The 19,469-nt window shown below is 39.2% G+C and overlaps 1 protein-coding gene across 1 annotated transcript in view; it reads left to right on the forward strand.

Annotated features, from left to right (window-relative positions):
* Window positions 1–231: 231 nt before the first annotated feature.
* The window catches only part of HEPH (hephaestin), a 67,803-nt gene continuing 48,565 nt past the window's right edge, over window positions 232–19,469 (forward strand). The window contains exons 1-8 of the mRNA XM_090263877.1: window positions 232–401; window positions 6,918–7,123; window positions 9,254–9,498; window positions 10,801–11,013; window positions 14,209–14,391; window positions 15,429–15,683; window positions 17,891–18,059; window positions 19,286–19,422. Of these exons, the coding sequence (XP_090120003.1) occupies window positions 372–401; window positions 6,918–7,123; window positions 9,254–9,498; window positions 10,801–11,013; window positions 14,209–14,391; window positions 15,429–15,683; window positions 17,891–18,059; window positions 19,286–19,422 (1,438 nt within the window). The 5' untranslated portion in view covers window positions 232–371. The remainder of the gene's footprint in view (window positions 402–6,917; window positions 7,124–9,253; window positions 9,499–10,800; window positions 11,014–14,208; window positions 14,392–15,428; window positions 15,684–17,890; window positions 18,060–19,285; window positions 19,423–19,469) is intronic.

A 19,469-nucleotide genomic window follows, 5' to 3' on the forward strand; every position in this document is an offset into this window, starting at 1 on the left:
CTGATAGTGCATTCCCCTCCCCCTCTCAGCAAAGGCCAACTAGCAAGCCGCGATAACAGAAATGCAGCCCACCCCCTTGTAATTCCTCCTGAGATCCTAACCGGGATTTGGAAAACACCCGGATATGGTTAAAGAACCGTCCCGGGTTTTGTGCCAAACCAAACCGGAACAAGACATTCCAGTAGTCAAGTTTCTGGAAAGGACAGCACCCAGCACTACCCCCTCCTCCATTCACCCTACCCCAGTAACACTCGCCAGATTGGAGCCCTGGACTTAATTTATGAGAAAGGCCCTGTAACCCAGGATACTGAGTGAGCAGGGCTGGCAGACTCACGCTGGGGTCTGCAGTTCAGCATCACTAGGCTGCTGACATGAATATAGAAGGGTTTTCTCTAGCAAAGGTAAGCTTTCTTTTCTCTCTTTCCAAACCCTACCTGACCTTCATTTCTTTGTAAAAAAAAAAAAAAAAAAAACAACTTTATTCATCTGGGTTTAGGGGAGTCCTGGGCCACTGGAGAGAAATTAAGTTGTTGAAAAGTTAGAGGAAGCTTGGCTGGGTGTTCAGGGAAGTTAAAGAGAACAATAGGCTTCTTTTGTTCCTGTCTCCAAAATGGCCAGGACCACACTGGCCTGAGTGCTTCAGGGACAATCTGGACTTGTTGAGAGTAGTTATTTTTTCTGTTGAAGTAATATGCTGATTTTCCATTTCACAGGTTGAGGGGGTTGTTGAGGTGATGGATCTGAGAACTACATAAATAAGAGATTCAAACACTTAAAAACAACCACTTGGTTTTATGTTTTGAGATCCAAATTGGCATAGAGTAAACAAGTAAATGATAGGTGAACTAAGCTGTCAGTTTAAAATCTAAATTATTTGACACATTTATTGTCTAAAGAGCAAAAATATTTTGGAAAACATGGGTTCAAATTCTGGCTTTGCCAGTAACTGGCTGCTTGACTTTGAGTAAATCCCTTCACTCATCTGGTCTCAGTTTTCTACACGTCACGTTAACGGGTTGGAAAAAGATAGTTTCTAAACATCTTTGTGGATGTATGAATCTAGGATGCATTCATTTTTTTTTACTGAGCATACATTGCATTCAAACCCTTCGCTTGGGTCTCAAATATTCATTTTGGGGGCCTCAAAACAATCCTGTGAGATAAATATTCCCATTTTTTGGATAAAAAAAAAGGTGAGGCTCAAACAGGTGAAAGTGAGTTGTTGAGAGGTCATATAGCTATTACGGGTAAGAGACAGGATTTGAATTCAGGTCTTCTGACTTCAAATCAGAATGCTTTCTGTGGTACCACAACCAGAATGTGTGGCGATAAAGCACCCTCATTAGTACAAGTGGAGAATATGTAGTGAAATAATATTTTCCCAGGAATGGTATGGCGATATGCTGGACATGATTACCCTGTGAGGGGTCAGAATACTTAAGTTCCAATGTCAGGACTTCAGGTAAGCCCGTTCCTCACTAGGTCTCAATTTCATCACCTCTGACATTCTAGGATACAGTGATACTGATTAAAGAATAATACAGTTTTTATTTGTATTATCTAAAACCGTGTGTAGCTTTTAACATTCTAGTTTCCCTCCCAGTAAAGAAAAGCCTATACCCAAAGAACGTGAGAATATCCCCATTTGGAATGTCTTTTGAGACACAGGGTGAAGAAAGGACCCAAAAGCGTTAAAAAAGCAGAGGACCAAAATGGATGGAGGCTTTTATTATGTTGAGATTTGGAGACAGGACCAAAAATACAGCTCAGCATTCCTGTGTTCATTTGACCGATCCTTTGTTTCGTGTGAGCCTGTCCATCTCAGTCTAACACAACTGAGAAAAAGGAACTGAGAGAGAGAAGGGCATTATCACAGTGAAGGAACAACTTGCAAATTATAGGGAAAACAGTGATGCAAATTGTCATGGATCATGGTGACCAGGCCCAGGTGATGCTGGGACAAAAGGAAGGTAGAATAAAGGTAGGGGAGGCTTGATGTGTAGTTGGTTGACCTTCACTCCAGGCTAGTCTCCGTGTATATCAACTATACTATGTCTAATCCCAAGTACAGCAGAAATTAATTCTCTCTCTGTCTCTCTCTGTCTCTCTGTCTCTCTGTCTCTCTCTCTCTGTCTCTCTCTGTCTCTCTCTCTCTGTCTCTCTCTCTCTCTGTCTCTCTCTCTCTCTGTCTCTCTCTCTGTCTCTCTCTCTCTCTCTCTCTCTCCTTCTGCCCTCTCTGTTTTTACTTTGTCCCAGGATTCTGGCTCAACTTATCTATTTCATTTGTCCTTTTACATTTCTCTTTTATTTTTTTCTCCTCAGTCTGACCTTTCTCTAAGATTTCTTCCTGTGGGCTCAGCTGAGGGAAAGTACCCTTACCCAAGTGAGAAGTTTACATAGGGCTTTCACATCCTTCATTTCATTTGATCTTCTTAGTAAACTAATGAGGAGCCCAAACCAGAGATTACCTTTGTTTACAAGATGAGGAAATTAGGTGACTTGCTCAATGTCATACAACTAATAAGTGATGAATTCAGAACTAGAATCTATTTTTCTATGCTTTAAAGTCTTTCAATTTTATCATGAAATAGCAAAATGATTTTAAAATAACTTTATGGGTTTTCTCTTATGTTTTTTTTTCTTCAGTTCTTACCTGAGGATATGTTTTTGTTGATTTTAGACAATTGTACACCTTAAGCCTATATAATTAAAAAAATTTTTTAATCTTCACCCAAGGATATGTTTCTATTGATTTTTTTTTTCTTTGAGCGAGAGAAGAAGGGAGAGAGAGAAAAAGAGAGAGAAGAGAAAGAGAAAGGGAAACAACAATGTGAGAGGGAAACATCAATCAGTTGCCTTCTGACTGGGGGGTCAAACCCACAACCTAGGCATGTTCCCTGATCAGGAATCAAACCCACAACCTTGTGGTGAATGGGACGATGCTCTAACTAACTAAGCCACCCAGCCCGGGCTCTTTTTTCCATTTTAGTAGTTTATGACAAAACTAAATTTTAACAAAATGACAACAATAGCAACAACAAATGCAGCTTTGGAAAGAAAAAAAGCCAGTGGTTAGAAAGAAAGAAAACTGCTAATATTTGTCAGATGCCTACTCAGTCTCCAATTCTAGCCCTTTCAAACATTAGTGAAAACAGTACACAAACAAGTTTATCTGACTCAGAATTTCTGGTTACTTTCATTATGTCATATTGCTTTCAAAGAGACTAATCTCAATCATATGCATGTACCTATGTGCTTCGTATGTGCTACTATATTTAGGAACTTTTGAGTGTGTACGTGTTGTGGCTATCCATAAAATGTTAAACTTTGACATCCTGGCAAACTTTATTTCTAAAGCTATTTCCTCATCTGTATTAATAATAGCCACTAATACTTTTTGATCACTTGTGTACTCGGTCACATAGTTTTATTCTATGCACTTACATATCTTAATTCATTTAATCCTTGCACTATATGGGGTGTAACTAATAGTACTGATTTCATTTCAAAGATAAAACACTCTGGGTACAGAAGTGAAACAATTTATCAAGTCACACATCTAGGAAAAGTGGAGTCAGGATTAGTTTAGGCTGTCTGATTCCAAAGACTATGCTCTAGATGCAAAATGGGAAAGACAGTCCTTATCTCACAATATTTTGATAATTAAATGGAAAAGCAGATATGAAAAACATACTGCAAAGTGGAATGTGATAGGTAAACACCAGGTAGCACTGTTTTCCCCCAGGTTCTGTTGTCTAGATCTTTTGGTCATTAGTCACCTTTGAATGCTTATTCATTATATGCTGAAGATCTGTACCAGTATCTTCTGGGAATATTTTCAGGCTTACCATGTGCTTCTCCAATTATCAAACTCTTACCTGGGACAGTTTTCTCACTAGATAAGTGAGTTTAAGGTATCATGGCCTTGCTGGCATGTTCCTGAGAAAAAACCTTGAAGGAGGTCCATGTTGCATTCAGACTTCCTTTGAACCAGGAACACGCCCTCCATATTGAAGGTTCCAAGGCATGGCTATTTGTTTGACCATATGTAGTACTATATGTAGGTGCATGTGATTGCACCTGTGTTTCATCAGTGAATGGGAGTATGAGAGCTAGAAAGTATCTTTCAGAACTCTTTATGTTTAAGAAAAAATAAAAATAAAACATTTTTGTAGTTCCACCTTTTTGCGTTTCATTATATTCTCAAAGATCTATGACACCGAAAAGGTAAGAACTATATAGTCCAGCTCTATTATTTTATATATGGGGAAACTGAGGCTCAGTAAGGTAAAGTAACTTTCTTAAAGTTATTCTGTGTACCAGTGGCAAACTTGAATTAGAACCAACTGGTGGGAAAATGTATCACTTCATGTCACTTCATGTCACTTAAGCAGTAGCTGTTTATAGTATACCTACAGGGCCCATATCACCATGTCTGGCAATAGATGCACAAAGACTTCTAAGGCATGGCATTCACCCTCAAGGAGTTTATAATCCTATGTGGAAAATAAAGACAGCTCATGAGGCAGCTCATAGACAGGAAGGTAACAATAATACAAAGTCTGCCTTAATGAAATTAAGTGGTACAGAGAATAAATAGTCCTTAAGGAGACAGTCGTATGAAAAGGCTAGGAGGGACCTTCTGGGGCACTTAAAATTTAAGTTAGCTCTTAGTATAGAAATACAGAATGTAGAATATGTGAGAGACAGTAGCCAGGAAGGAGAAGGAAGAAGAAAGAAACCAGCAGTTACTCTATTTTGTTTTAAGCATTAATTGTATTCTGTCCCTTTCATGTAGGTTTTCTAATTTCTTCAAAACTGATATTGTTATCATACTTTATAGGTAAGAAAACAGGTTCGGAGTAATGCCCAAGTCTATACAGGTGGTCGGTGGGAGATCCAAGTTTTGGAAAGAGAAACCCAAGAACAGCTCCTCCCCTATATCAAGGGCTTTCTGTCAAATGTTATATGGAGACTGGGGTTTAACACTTGCACTAGTGCTGTGTGTAGAGGGGTCTGAGATTTTGTAGGGAAGTCTATAAGTCTGCTTATTAATCATGAATTTCCTATCTATATCTAAGTCTGTGCATAATTTTGATTTTCTATTTCATTTTGTTTAACTGTCCTTATCTCATGTGCTTAGCATGAGGAGTTAGTGAAATAATTTATACAAACCATTGGACATGGCATTTAGTATGTCATAATCTCTCAATGAATGCTAACTACTATCATTTTTATCATCATTATGAATGATGTTGATTATATGTATCTTTACCTATATGAATATATGTGTGTTTCTAAAAGTGGTCACAACTATATGTGCGTTTTTCCCAGAGATGGTTATAGTTATGAACATATACATGTGATCTGTGTATATTCATGTGAGTATGCAAATATGTTTCCTGGAAGGTAGTATGGCATGGTTGTTAAGAGCATAGACACTGGAACCATACTTTCTGGACTCACAGCCCAACTCTACTGGTTGTTAACTAGGTGACCTTGGGCAAATTACTTTACACTTCTGTTCTGCAGTTTTCCTTTCTGTAATATGGGGATTATAATGGCATCTTCTTCATAGTGTTGACGTGAGGATTAAATGACATAAAACACTTAGAAAACTGTCTGGCCTGCTATGCGTACATGACAAACATTGATTTATTATTATTATTTTTATTCTGAAAGTGACAGAGGTTCTGTGTGACATTGTGGTTCTATGTGTGGATACAAGTGTGTACAGATCTTCTTTTAGGTAAGATTTTATGTGCCTATGTGTATGCAAGTATATGTATATGTGTGTTTATATTATGTCGTCTGTGCCTCTAAGTTTTACTGTAGCTGTTTATTGTATGACTGAGTGCTTTATCCCAGTCCCAAGAAATCTAACCTCCTGGCTGATGTACTAGAAAGGGAGGCTAGAGGCTTAGTTCTGATTCTGGCTCAGGTTTGGACCTATGAAATGAGTTTGTGCATAGCAGAGAACGAGCAGAGAACATTTCTTATAAGTTAGTATTTCCATGACACACTCTCATTTGTTTTGTTTCACTTTTTACTTTTTGCTATTCACATGCAGAAAAACACACAAATGCAAGTTTATAGCACAATATATTTTCACAAACTGAACACACTCATGTTACCAGTATGTTGATCAAGAAACCACATTAGAAGCATTTCTCCTCTTCCCTTCCCAATGACTGATCCCTACCTCAAGGGCAAACACTATCTTGGCTTCTAGCAGCATAGATTATTTTTGCCTGATTTTGTATTTTACATAAATGAAATAATAGAGTATGTGTTCATTTGCATCTGATTTATTCTGCAACATTATGTTCATGTGAGGCATCTGTATGTTCATGTGTAATTGTAGTTTGCTCACTATCATTGTTATATAAAAGTCTATTGTATAAATAAAATACAATTTACTCATCCATTCTAGTATTCATGGACATTTTGGCTGTTTCCATTTTGAGTCTATTAGCATTCTAGTAAATGTTTTTTGATTAATTCTCACTTGTTTTAAACACGTATCGTAAGGGATGGAAGGCGGCAACAGTGAAAAGAGAGGCACAGAAAGAATTAGAGGGAAAATTAGTAACTTGATTCAAGGACTGAGTGAGTCAGTGGTGCAATCAGGCTTTTGGTGCCTGTTTCCTGATTCTTAAGCCAGGGTAAAGGAACTGGATCCAGATTTCTCTTTTGAAGGAAGCAATGCATAATTATCAGTATAAGTGACTGTTTAACTTTGTCCTCCAAAGTCCAATGTGTACAGCTCATTGAACACTTGTTGAACTGAAAGTAATCAGGTAAGGTATAGATTCTGAGGTAATTCGTTCTTGCTTTCTCAGTCACTCTGTCTGGCTCTTGCCTCTTTAATTTCCAGACACATGCAAAACCCGTTTGTTCTCTTTGTTCCATACCAGGAGCTATTCATTTGCCTGTTTCCCAGAGTAATGTGGGCCATGGAATCAGGCCATCTCCTCTGGGTTCTGCTGTTCATGCAACCCCTGTGGCCCCGACTGACTGATGGGGCTACTCGAGTCTACTACCTGGGCATTCAGGACGTGCATTGGAACTATGCTCCCAAGGGAAGGAATGTCATCACAAACCAGCCTCTGGAAAGTGACACGTAGGTTTAATCTCTTGTGGAACTAGAGCTGGAGCTTGGGGGGCATCCTTGAGGTCAGGAGGTAGCCTCTTGAAGACTTTTTCCCAGTGTGTGTTAGCAGTCAGTTACTGATCTCTCTGGACCATACACTTAGTGGCAGGTTTGCTGAGAACAAGGCTAGTTGACTCAAGAGCCAACATTCTATATGGAGTCTGTTTTTCCACACAGGTGTCTCAGCATTTTTAAGGTTCTTATAGTAATTTCATATTCCTTTGATGCTATGATGATATCCACAATGCTGTTTTAACAAGAGTTGTTTAGCTGTTTATTTTTAAAGAAAGAAATATAAAATATATACAGTGTTTGTAAGATGTGTGTGGTGGAACAAATCTATAGTTGAATGGAACTATACTAATTTCAGATATGTAAAAATGAGAAAAAATAAAGCCTTTATAATCATAGAAAGAATAGTAATAGGTATCACTTATATAATACTCTGCTTGTGACAGCCACCATACTAGACATTTACATGCTTAGTCTCACTTAATTCTTACAAAAGCTCTAGGAGGTTAGTCTAAATAACCTTTACTGTTAGATGGGAAAGCTGAGGATCAGGGACATCAAATAACTCAAGTTCCACAGCTAATAAATATAAGAACTAGGATTTGAACCTGAGTAATGTGGATGCAAAATTGATATCTTCTCACCATTTACCTCTCACAGATCCCATAGGATTAACCTTTCTTTCTTTCTTTTTTTAGATGTTTTTTGCTTTATTTTTGTCCTAAATTATTTGAAGAAAAAAAGTCTGGGGAGATATCAAAGGAATACTATTTTTCATATTAAAGGATAATTGTCATACAATATTATATTAGTTGACCTAGAGAGTATTATGCTAAGTGAAATAAGTTAGATAGGGAAAGACAAATATTACATGATTTCATTTATATTTGGAATTTTTAAAAAATAAAAACATGAACAAACAAAATGAAACAAAAAACAAACTCAGAGAAACAAAGATCCAACTGATGGTAGGATTAACCTTTCTTGACTTTAGAGCCTTGCAGATGTTTCAGAAATGTCTGTTTTTAAAAAGTGAATGAATATATTAAAGGTTCTTTTCTGATCATGAATCACTTTGTTTCTCCAAAGTCTCAGAGTCTTCCAGAGTTCTCTGTAACATCTCAGAGCTCCCTAGGAAGAATTAGAGTAAGAAAAACAGCTCTTTTTTGATGAATTATTTTTCTATCCATCTAGTTTCTTTTTAAAGATTTTATTTATTTATTTTCAGAGAGAGGGGAAGGGTACCCATCTAGTTTTTTTTTTTTTAATATCTTTTTTATCCCTTTACTTTAAAAAATATTATTTATTTATTTATTTGTTTGTTTATTTGTTTTATTTTATTTATTTATTTTTAGAGAGAGGGGAAGGGTACCCATCTAGTTGTGACATCTCAGAGTCTGTGTTTTAAAATTGTGTTTGAGGGATAACTTTGTTATCTCCCATCCCCAATATGCTGAAGTAATATTTAGTATTTATTAAGCTTTTACTATTTTTCTGGCACTGTCCTAAGCTCTTTATATATTTTAATTATTTTTTCACCAGCAACACCTGTCCAAGTTTGGTACTGTGATTATCTCCATTTCACCAATTAGGAAATTGTGCACAGAGAAGTCACACAAATTGCTCAAAGTCCCACAGATTTGGAAATGGTAATATTGGCATTTAACTGAACTTTCCTGGATCCAGAGCTTGAGACCTTAACCATTATGCATAAAATCTCCCATATGTAGCAGGGTGATACAAAGTCAGGCAACATGGATAAGGAGTTGGTCACTTAAAAAGAACCACTCCTTAGCTGTTTTTTTTTTTTTCCATTACTATATATTAAATTGAACCACGTGAAATTGCCTTTTTTGTAGGCTTGAAAGCTAAAAGTGTTTAAATATCATCAATTTCAAATGCTTTTGCTTAATACTTCATTGTCCAATTAGACTCTAACTTAAAGCTTTTATGTTTTGATCAGTACATCTCATTTCCTCTTGTTCTGCCCTAAAAAAAGATGGACACTTTTGGTCAACCTCCTCTGCAAAATAATGCTCCAGAGGTTTGAAGATTGTGGCAAAGTTGTGACTCTTCCTTTCTTCCCAGAGTAGCTTCCAGCTTCCTAAAGTCTGACAAGAACCGGATAGGGAGCAGCTACAAGAAAACCATCTACAAAGAATATAGTGATGGCTCATACATGCATGAAGTGGACCAGCCTGCCTGGCTGGGCTTCCTGGGGCCAGTGTTGCAGGCTGAAGTGGGAGATGTCATTGTTATCCACCTGAAGAATTTTGCCACTCGTCCCTATACCATCCACCCCCATGGTGTTTTCTATGAGAAGGACTCAGAAGGTAAATCAGCCCACCTTTTGTTTCTCCTGTCCGTAACAACTATCACTCCCTTCTCTGACTTATGAGAGAGAGGAGTGAGAACAAAGACAGTCTTTTCTCCCTTATTGATCTGAGGTAGCAGGGGTGGTTCTCAAGGAAAGCATGGCTGAGTCACATACTGTGACTTCGGGCAAGTCACTGTTCCTCTCTGGGCCTCAGATTCTTTATTATAAATGTAGCGATTCAATCTTCCCTTTATCTATGAATTTCTTTCTGTTTTTCTTTTTTCTATCATAGATACAAAGAACAAACTGATGATGCCAGAGGGGAGGGGTGTTGGGGGGTGGGTGAAAAATATGAAGGGATTAAGAAGTACAAATTGGCAATTACAAAATAGTCATGAAGATGTTAAAGTACAGCATAAGGAATATAGTCAATAATGTTGTAATAATTATGCATGGTGTCAGGTGGCTACTGTAAATATCGGGGGGGGATGGAATCACTTCGTAAGTTATATAAATATCTAACCACTATGCTGTGCACCTACTAATATAACATAACATTGAATGTCAATTGTGATTGAAAAATAAAAATCTGCCTTTTGTCACAAAGAATTATTTAAATGGCATTTCCATAAAATCTTTGTTCTTTGAAAAGAAAAGAATATGCTCTGGGTATTAGGGAGCATTATTCTAGGGTCAGAGTCTTCCAAAGGGTCTACTTTTTTTCTTAAGAGGAAGTTTAGTTTGCTCATCTGTATTTTTCACGATCCCAGGCCCAGTGGTCTATAATACAGACATCACAATGACTGAAGGGAATAGAAAGGGAAATCAGAAAGTCCTGACTTGGCCACCAGTTCTCTCTGTATGACCTCTGGAAAGTTACTTTTCTTCAGTTTTCTTTTTCATAAAATGAGGAAGTGGACCAACTGACAACTAAGTTTCTTTTAAAATGAAATTCTGTTATTATTTTCCAAACCCAGTGCTTGCAGGGAGAGAATTCTATTTTTTCCCATGCCTCCATGCCACTGGCTTTGCACTAACTAGGTTACTACTAGATTGGGCTGTGGAGTAGTTTTTGTGGCCACAGCTCCTTTCCCAATGGCTGCCACCTCTCCACCCATCGTTGATATGAGGTCTGGGATTCTTTAGCTAGATATTACCTGAATCTGTGCCTTCCTCAGATTGTGAGGAAAATTGTGCTGCATGTTAGAACTTGACCTTCTCCATAAGACTGGACCTACGTGCCTCATATGTCAGCCTTCTCTTCACTTCTTTATCTGCCAGGCTCTCCCTCACTCACGTGTGCAATTTCATTTTCTAGGCTCCCTCTACCCAGATGGCTCCTCTGGTCAGCTGAAAGCTGATGACTCTGTTCCCTCGGGAGGCTACCATATATACAATTGGACCATTCCAGAAAGCCATGCACCCACTGATGCTGACCCAGCATGCCTCACCTGGATCTACCATTCTCATGTAGATGCTCCACGAGATATTGCAACTGGCCTCATTGGACCCCTTATCACCTGTAAAAGAGGTACAGGCCTCCAGGGTGAGCTATGAGATGCAGTTTGGCATATCTATGGAAAGCAGTGATGGAGCTGAACTGCCTGCATATTAAGTAGCAACCTGAAGGGTGTTAATTCAGAGCCATTGTTTGTCAATAGGAATAAACAATGCCAAACTTTTTTTTCACTATTTTTTTTTTAAATTCTCACTTGAGGACATGCTTATTGATTTTAGAAAGAGGGTAAGGGAGGGAAAGAAAGAGAGAAAAAAACAACTATGTGAGACAGAAACATTGATTGGTTGCCTCTTGTATGCATCCTAACTTGGACCAAACCCACAATCTGGGTATGTGTTTTGACCAGGAATCAAACCTTAGACCTTTTGGGTTATGGGGATGAAGCACAACTAACTGAGCCACACTGGTCAACACCCTTTCCACTATTCTTTTTCTATTATATTACCTTCTTTTCCTAACAAAAAACACTTTTCTACTTTTTAAATTTTTTTCTAATCACTTAAAAAATTGAATTAATAATGATGAGTCAGGTCACATAAAAATAAGCATTTAAGGACTTCCGGCCAAGATGGAGGTATAGGTAGACATACTGTTTCTCCCTCCACAACTAAGAAGGAATACAACTACCTCAAAACTAGAGACAACGAGAACTTCCAGAAAATCAAGCTGCATGGAGGTTCAAAAAACAAATAAATAAAGAAGAAATACTCATCCAGACAGGTAGGAGGGGTGGAGCCGGGGCAGAAAGGATGCGGTGTGGTGGCGGCAGCAGCGGTGGCAGTGGCAGGCCAGCGAAAAGCACAGTTACATGTTTTAAAAACTCAGGAGTGACACCTGGGGAGCACTCCCAGCACCAGACCAGACCGCGTAGCTCATAGTTCCAGCGTCGGGGAAGATAAAGCCTCTTTGCTGCTGACTGTGCAAACCAGTGGCAGTTGGGGTGGAGAAAGAAACTGCCGGTCTCTCAGTAGACTCCACTTGTTTAAAGAGCTCCCACAGTCCTGGAACATCCACAGGCCCACCCACTCAGGAATGACAACCAGGGCAACAGCTGGAGAGGTACCAGTTCCATATAGAAGTGGGAGAAGTGCCTGGAAAAGTGGTGAATGCTGAGCAAGTGGCATTGTTCCCTCTCAGACCCCTCCGCCCACTCCAGTGCCACAACATGGTAAAATGGGTCGCCCACACTGACGCATACCTAAGGCTCCCCCCCTTACAACATAACAGGTGCAACAGCTCTACCTAAGACACAGAGGCAAACAAACATAGGAGCCTGTCAAGATGAGGAGACAGAGAAGTATGGCCCAAAAGAGGGAACGGATCAAGGTTCCAGTGGGGGAATTAAGCAATGAGGAGATAGCCAACTTCACAGACAAGGAAATAGCCAACCTAACAGATGAAGAATTCAAAACACTGGTGATAAAGATGCTCAGAGACTTTAGATATGCTTAAGTATGGCAAACACATACAGGAAGAAATGAAACCTATGCTAAATGAAATGAAGGAAAATCCACACAAAACCAATGGTGAATGGAAGGAAACCAGGGTTCAAATAAGTGATTTGGAACATAAGGAATCAAAAAACAGTCAACCAGTACAGAATGAGAAAACAAGAATTGAAAAAAATGAGGAGAGGCTTAGGAACTTCTGGTCGAACTTTAAACATACCAACATCTGAATCATAGGAGTGCCAGAAAAAGAAGAGGAAGAGCAAGAAATCAAAAGCTTATGTAAAAAAATAATGAAGGAAAACTTCTCAAATTTGGTGAAGGAAATAGACATACAAGTCCAGGAAGCACAGAGAGTCCCAAACAAGCTAGACCAAAGAAGATCACACCGAGGCACATCATAATTAAAATGCCAAAGGTGAAAGATAAGAGAGAGTCTTAAAAGTAGCAAGGGAAAGGCAGAGAGTTACCTACAAAGGGGTTCCTATAAGACTATCAGCTGATTTCTCAAAAGAAACTTTGCAGGCAAGAAGGGACTGGCAAGAAGTACAGTAGTCCCTCTCTATATCATGGTTCACTTATCGTGGCCTCACTGCGGTACTATATACATCTGTTGTTAAAGTGATGTAGGTTTAAGAGTGTAGAATAAATGTAAGCTTCCTACTTCCCGGGGGGGGGGCGTCTGGAATGTAATACCCACAATAAGTAGGGGACTACTGTATTCAAAATGATGAAAAGCAAGGACCTGCAACCAAGATTACTTTATCTAGCTAAGCTATCATTTAGAATGGAAGGGCAGATGAAGTGCTTCCCAGACAAGGTAAAGCTAAAGGAGTTCATCATCACCAAGCCATTAGTATATGAAATGTCCATGGGACTTACTTAAGGAAAAGAAGATCAAAACTATGAACATTAAAATGACAACAAACTCACAACTGTCAACAACCGAGTCTAAAAATATAAAAACAAAAGCAAACTAAGCAATTAACCAGAATAGGAACAGAATCATAGGTATGCAGATCATTTGGAGGGTTATCAGCTAAGAGGGGTAAGGAGGAGAAATGGGGAAATGGTACTGGGATTAAGAAGCATAATTGGTTGGTATGAAATAGACAGGAGAAAGTTAAGAATAATATAGGAAAGGGTGAAGCCAAAGAACTTATATGCACGACCCATGGACATGAACTAAGGGCAGAGGGGATTGCTGGAAGGAAAGGGGGGTACTGGGTGGTGGGGAGCAAAGCGAAAAAACTTGGGACTACTGTAACAACATAATAAAACATACTTAAAAAATAAGTGTTTAAGTTTGGATAGGATTGAAAGTATAGCTATCAGGACTTGGGGAGGATGTGGACATGGTTGGAAACTTTGTATGTTTAAGGTATAGTGAAACCTGAAGACCTAGATATTGCAAGAGTTTAAGGCCCTGGCTAGGAAGTCTTCATCCACATTTTTGTTGCTGACAAACTCTTTTTAATTTTTTATTGTATTTTCCATTACCCTTTAAGCCTCTTATACCCGCTCCCCCCTGCAATCACCACACTGTTTTTCCTTTTTGCTCAATCCCTCCAACCCCTAACCCCTCCCCCTTGTCAACAGCTGTCAGCCTGCTCTCTATCAATGAGTCTCTGTTTTGCTTGTTAGTTCAGTTTGTTCATTAGGCTACCTCTCTTCCTATTTCTTACTTGTGAACACCCCTTGCAGTTTACTGTTGCTAAGGCTAGGAGGTTCTTAAGGGCACCTTTCTTATTTGTACTAGGAACTCTGAATGGGAACTCCCCTCCTCGGCGGCAAGACGTGGACAATTATTTCTTCCTGCTCTTCAGTGTGGTAGATGAGAATCTTAGCTGGCATATTGATGAGAACATTGCCACTTACTGCTCAGACCCTGCCTCAGTGGACAAAGAAGATGAGGCCTTTCAAGAGACTAATAGGATGCATGGTGAGCTGGGAAACAGTAAACAGTGATATAGGGTCTCTAGTTGGCCTAGCATTTGGTGCATGCTTTCACATGCTAGGTCCTTTTTAATCCTTACCAAGACCAGGAGTAGTAGGTACCTTTACCATGTCTTTACCTATGAGGAAACTGAGGATTACACAGCAGATAAATGGCACAGCTAAAATTCCAACCCTAATCTCTCTGACTGCATATGTTTCTCTTGCCATTATGTACCTTGTCTCCTGAATGTGGAATAGCCCAGGGTGTTGATTCCGTATACTCAGTCACTTTGGTGACGGTTGTCCACTGATGTAATCAATTAACATTTCTTTGTTCTAAAAAGGATGCAAGCTGAAAGAATTACCCACTTTGCCTGTGAGGGGATCCATCATCTTAATTAATTTTAGAACTTACTAAAGGCACAAAAGCACTGAGGTATGGGCAGAGAAGTGATTTTTAGGAAAAAAAAGTTATTTTTGCTTTTGTTTAATTAAGGTAGTGACTTACCTTTGGTGACAAAGGTGGGCTGAAAGCCAGACTGCCCCAAGGGGAAGTAAAAACTCTGAGGGAAGATGTAAGGGATGAGTTGGACAGCTCAAATTTCTTTTGGATTTTATACCAATGACTTATAATAATCATGGTAATTAGTTAGCTAATTTGATAATTGTCCTATGGAAATTTTAGAAGGGAATTGGCCTGGAAGGGAAGAATAGCTTACAAAATAAACCACATTTCTTAAAGAGCTTCCTCAGATTGCTGGGTTGGAATCTTGGCTCTACCACTTAATAGCTCTGGCCTTGGGAGAGAGTAACTTTACCTCTCTAAGTCTTGGTTTTCTCACTTTTTGCATGAGACCATTGATATCTGCCTATTTCCTAAGGCTGTTTGTGAGATTTAAGTGATATAAAACATATTGTCAGCACCATGTGCTTTAAAAATCTCATGTAAATGTTACTTATTATTATTGTCAGATGCTAAGGTTTTCCCCATTGGGCTGTCCTTTCCTAGCTCTGATATTTTCTCTGGATTTTGTTTTTCAGCAATCAATGGCTTTGTATTTGGGAACCTGCCAGAGCTGACCATGTGTGCACAGAAGCGTGTGGCGTGGCACTTGTTTGGCATGGGCAATGAAGTAGATGTCCACACAGCTTTCTTCCATGGACAGATGCTGACCATCCGGGGCCACCGCACTGATGTGGCTCACATCTTTCCAGCCACCTTTGTGACTGCTGAGATGGTACCCCAGAAACTTGGCACCTGGTTAATTAGCTGTCAAGTGAATAGCCATTTGCGAGGTGAGATCCAGCGCCTCTGACCCTTGAGTATGGGAGGGAGGTGGCAATATTGTTATCAGGAGCCTGGGCTTCTGGTCTGGAGCCATAAGATAGGTCTTTCAGGTGAGAGAACTAGGAAGAAAGGATAAAAGTCTAGACTAGTATTCTGGGCACCCACATTATTTCCTGGCTCAGCCATAACTTGAAGGGTGACCTCAGGCACATCACTCTGGGTTTCATCTTCTTCATCTCTAACATAAGATGGTATAGGGGTTGATGATTGATATGTGGACATTTAAGCTGATATATATTTATATACATACACATATTAAGCTGAGACATCTATATCTATTTCTATATCTATACCTGTCTATCTATATCTATATACCTATAGATTTTCTCAGAGTCCTAAGGGATTAAGACCTGAAGTTATTTGCAGCTGATTGAACAGGGAGTAAAGGAGAGATTAGTTTAAACATTTTTCTTCAGCAGATTATAGAGTATTGTGGGCAAGTGGTGACACTAATTGGGACCCAACAGAAATACGGGTAGAAGGTTTCATTTTCACAGGGAGAATGGTTGAAGTAATGGCACAGTGCATTGAGGAGCATCAGAGGAGAGGAGGAACATACGAGGCAATGCAAAGAGCACTAGATAACTGACTAGGTGGTTTCATTTGTTGTCTCAGCTCTGTGAAAAAGTCACTGTAATAACTGGAAAAGTCCCTTTACATTTCTAGACCACATCTGCCACATTCATAAAGTGAGAGATTCGGTCTAAATAGTCTCTAAGATTCTCCTCAGCTTTCACTTTCTAGAATTATTTTATATATGGCAAATTAGATGTATGTCAGCAAACTGATATGTGACTGTGTGAAAATGGATTTGAGTAGGCAAGGAGTTATAGACCAGTAGGATAATGAGTCTGGGGTAGTAGGTTTCCCCAGTAGCGTCCAGTTACCCATGCTCCATCATCCAGGATCTGCCCTCAGTTCCAAAGGTGCTTGGGTGAGTATGAATCCAGATGGAGGCTAGGAATGCAGCACAATAGTAGAATAAGCAGGGGTTTAGAGCCAGATAAGCCTGCTCCACCGGTTGCTTAGTTAGCTCTGATAAGTCATACCACTTCCCTGAGCCTCTGTTTCCTCAACTGAATTTTGTAATAATGATTCCCACCTCATAAAGTTATAATAAGGTTTTAGAAAGATAATATGATTTTTAAATGTTAAAGACCAGGAGAATGTTGAGACCAAATTAGTAGATATAAGAAGAAAATGAACACTCATATTTGCAGTTAAAAGATAAGAGCCTAAGTCTCAACTCCGCCACTGACTAGCTGTGTTATCTTGGGCAAGTTATTTAACCTCTCTGATCCTTAGTTTTTTTTCAACTGAAAAAGAGGATATTAAAAGTCTCTTTCACAGAGTGGTTATGAGGATTGAAGGAGATAACATATGTAAAGCACCTGACACAGGGCCTGATCTATATACTTAGTCAATAAAAATGAGTATCCTTTCCTCATCCTTTTCATATCTCAGATTTCTCATTTACAATTTTAAGTCTCCTTGAGATTCTATGAGACTCAAATAAGATCAAGCCAATATAAGACAATATCATCATTACCATTATAACTCAATATAATATTCTTCACATTTTGGAGCTAGTACTTAGAATGTACATTTTCAAGATGGTTCTAAACCTGAAGCTTAATCTCCAGGTATAGGAGATGTTCCATTATTTGGGGAGATTCCCTCTTTACAAATTACTTACTTCTCTCTTTTTTTTTTTTTTTTTAAATCTGATGCTCCAACAAGCCCAGTGTGGTATATTTCCTATTCTCCCCATTTACCAAACAAGAGTTAAACTTTACACCTAAGAATTGACTTGCCTAAGGTCCTACAGATAGTGATAAGGCTTGGGGACTTGTACTCGGGTATTCAGACTTCGCGATCCATGATATTTGTACAGTGTAAGCCTTTTGCAAAGGAATGAACATCTGGTAAATGAGTCAGTGGTGTTCAGAAGGTGGAGGTACTTTAATTCCAACCTGGGCTCACTTTCTTTCAGCCAGGTCCTTAAGGAGTGAGAAAAAATGGCTCAGTTGGATGTAGGGGTAAAGAGCCTAGTGGAGGTTGGGAATCAGAGACCTTAGGAGAAGGAGGAATGTGGGTTGTCTGGGTAGAAGACCTATTGCTTGAAATGGGGCCACCAATGATGTTCTTCCTCCAGATGGTATGCAAGCACTCTACAAGGTCAAGTCTTGCTCCGTGGCCCCTCCAGTGAACCAACTATCAGGAAAAGTCCGGCAGTACTTCATAGAGGCACATGAGATTCAGTGGGACTATGGCCCAACGGGTCATGATGGGAGTACTGGGAAAGATTTGAGAGAGCCAGGCAGGTAAGAGCCAATGAGCTTCCTCTCCCTACTTTTTGGTTCAGCCCCGAACACTTATTACTCCCTCTTAGAAATTTCTCACTTTCACTTGGGGTCACAATAATTGTCTGACTGGAGTTACATGACACAACTGTTAACTCAATTCTTTTGGCCCCCTGGACAAACTGCTTTTGGGGGGCTACAAAACTTTTTGTAGGGTTATGGCATATCCCCAGCAAAAGGTCCGAGTAGTGTTTGAGATTGTTCCTGCTATAATCCCAAGCCACAGTCAGAAGAGGAGATCCTGGGGGACCAGATCAGTTGAAATGTCATTTTTCCAACTCTCCTTTACTTTACCGATTGTTTACCTCCTTGCATCTTCCTTTCTTTTTCATAGTCTGAAGGAGGCATTTAAGCAGGAGTGTAAAAACCACTCAGAAATGTAGGAAGGAGAAGCAACCTACCTTGTGGCCATTCCATAACCATCATTTTGGAGGAATTTATCCAAATTCTCCTGCTTCATCCATGACTCAGATTGGGCAAGATAGAGCAGGTTAGTTCCCTATTCAGTTGCTAGGCCTTAAGTTATACCTGCTCACTGACATATCAGTGATTACAGGTCTTTCACAGAAGAGACACTTGGTAGATGACTAGGAGAGTTTGGGGTAATATCCTAACGCACCCATCATGTTTACTTTTCCAGCAAAAAAAAAAAAAAGAAAAAAGAAAATAATGGACTGAATCTGCAGAAAGCGAAAGCATAGGAAAGTAGACACTTGGGTCTCAGCATGACTTCTAGAATATCTGACCAGGTTTGCTAAGTTAGTGGGTTTTCATTTTGGAATTAAGGCTGTTCTTAATTAAAGAGAGAAAGAATCTTGAGTACCTGAAGATGATTATGGACAGATGTAAGTCTATGTAATTTAGAAGGGCAGAACTGGTGCTAATGTCTAGAACTTACAAGGAAGAAGATTTCATCCTACTATAAAAAAATAACTATTCATTAAAACTATCCAACAGTAAGAGGTATTGCTTTCTCTGAAAATGAGTTCCCTAATCTTGGAAAGGCTGAAGCAAAAGCTACATATTCTTTGTTAGTGGTGTCACCTTCACTGGGTGGAAGCTAAACTGGATGATCTCTGAGGTCTTTTCTAATCATAAAGATCCATAACTTGATGAGACCAAGGGTGATATTGGAGACTATTTGATATATAATTATATCATGTGATATTTGCCTCCTTATATGCCAGTGGCCCAGATAAATTCTTCCAGAAGGGCTCCAGCCGAATTGGGGGCAGTTACTGGAAAGTGAGATATGAAGCCTTCCAAGATGAAACATTCCAGGAAAAGGTACAACTGGAGGAAGATGAGCACCTTGGAATCCTGGGTGAGGAATCTTTAACTTATGAAATTAATTGGCTAGAGCCATGAGAA

This window comes from Furipterus horrens, unplaced genomic scaffold, assembly GCF_987537825.1.
Source record: "Furipterus horrens unplaced genomic scaffold, mFurHor1.1.pri manual_scaffold_17, whole genome shotgun sequence".
Lineage (NCBI taxonomy): Eukaryota > Metazoa > Chordata > Mammalia > Chiroptera > Furipteridae > Furipterus > Furipterus horrens.